This window comes from Formica exsecta, unplaced genomic scaffold (genome assembly GCF_003651465.1).
Source record: "Formica exsecta isolate Colony F162 unplaced genomic scaffold, ASM365146v1 C16398629, whole genome shotgun sequence".
Lineage (NCBI taxonomy): Eukaryota > Metazoa > Arthropoda > Insecta > Hymenoptera > Formicidae > Formica > Formica exsecta.
The window spans coordinates 1-1,225 of record NW_021847863.1 but is presented as its reverse complement, the minus strand read 5'-3'; the positions used below and the strand labels follow the sequence as shown (position 1 = coordinate 1,225).

The 1,225-nt window shown below is 36.7% G+C and overlaps 1 protein-coding gene across 1 annotated transcript; it reads right to left on the bottom strand.

Annotated features, from left to right (window-relative positions):
* Window positions 1–5: 5 nt before the first annotated feature.
* On the bottom strand, window positions 6–948 carry LOC115241908 (transmembrane protein 214-like; the record flags this gene model as incomplete). Its single annotated transcript, XM_029817903.1, has 2 exons — window positions 6–539; window positions 718–948. Coding segments are annotated over 2 exons (765 nt in total), but the record flags the coding sequence as incomplete, so codon positions are not given.
* Window positions 949–1,225: the final 277 nt, after the last annotated feature.

Here is a 1,225-nt window from a genome sequence, read left to right as displayed (position 1 = left end):
AGAATCTGTACGACGTAGCTGGAGTAACTCTTCGTTTCCAGCATCGGCGACATTATCTCGTGCCAAATCTTCAGGCCGACCGCCAGATTCTTTTTGCCGGCCTGCGACCATGCCCACAACAAAGACAAGCCAATGTTCTTCCTGTTTTCGTAAGAGTTCCTTACGCTAATCAATTTGGAAATATTGGCGGCGGTCATCTCGGGATTTAAATGCGCTAGCAACTGTAAAAATATCTTATGTCCGATAACGGGGATGCCTTTGACCATGTCGGTGGCCATCGCCGTAAGAGTATTCTCGTAAAAAATTTGTATAGTCTGTTGCCCCGCCATTTCTACTGCCTGTTCAAATATGGAAGAGATTGCTTTAGGTACTAGACTTAATGGATAATCCTTGGGTTTTCCTGAGAATATTGTGTCTTCCTTGCTAATGGGTATCTTGATGTTGAGGAAAGCATCCAGTTCCTTCAACCAGAGCAAGGGAGCTTCAGGGAATCTGATTTGCGCAGTGGTCAGAAGTTCATTGAGCTCTTGCACACTGATCTGCGTACATTATAAGAAATTAATGCATAATTCAATATGTTTGCGCTTTCGCAAAAAAAATTTTTTTTGTTAAAGTATAATATAAGAATGAAATTGGTTTAATATATTAAATGCACAGATAAAAAATTAATAGTAACTATGCTTCTACATGTCTATTTTAAATCAAAAGCAGTCTTACTGCATTTAATGCATCCTTAATAGTTTTTGGAGGTTTTTCCTTTGGCTCTTGTTTCTTCTTCTCAGTTTGCTGCTGCTGTTTTTGTTGCTGTTGCTGCTTCTTCTTCTCCTCATTCTCCTTTGTTTTGTGTTCTTTCCCTTGTGCCTTAGCAGGCTTCTTATTCTCCTTGTTTCCATCTAGATTGTCATACAGTGTCTTAACTTGACTCAATGGTACTAAAATCAAACATAAATTCAATCAGATAACTTTCTTGATATATCAGAGCAAAAAATTGACGCTATTTTATAAAATAATGATAATTCAAAGTGATTTGTCACAAACTGTAAATATATCACATGTTTTTTGCATTATTTTGTAATAAGAAAGAGTAATAGCAGAATGAATCGTTTGCAAAAAAGTACATACATTAGTACCATATTGCAATCGTTTTTTTCAAGCATAGTCGGTCGGTTGTTCACTTGGATTCCACAATTTTTATCTTGCAATTGTATAGACAAAGTTGTGACAA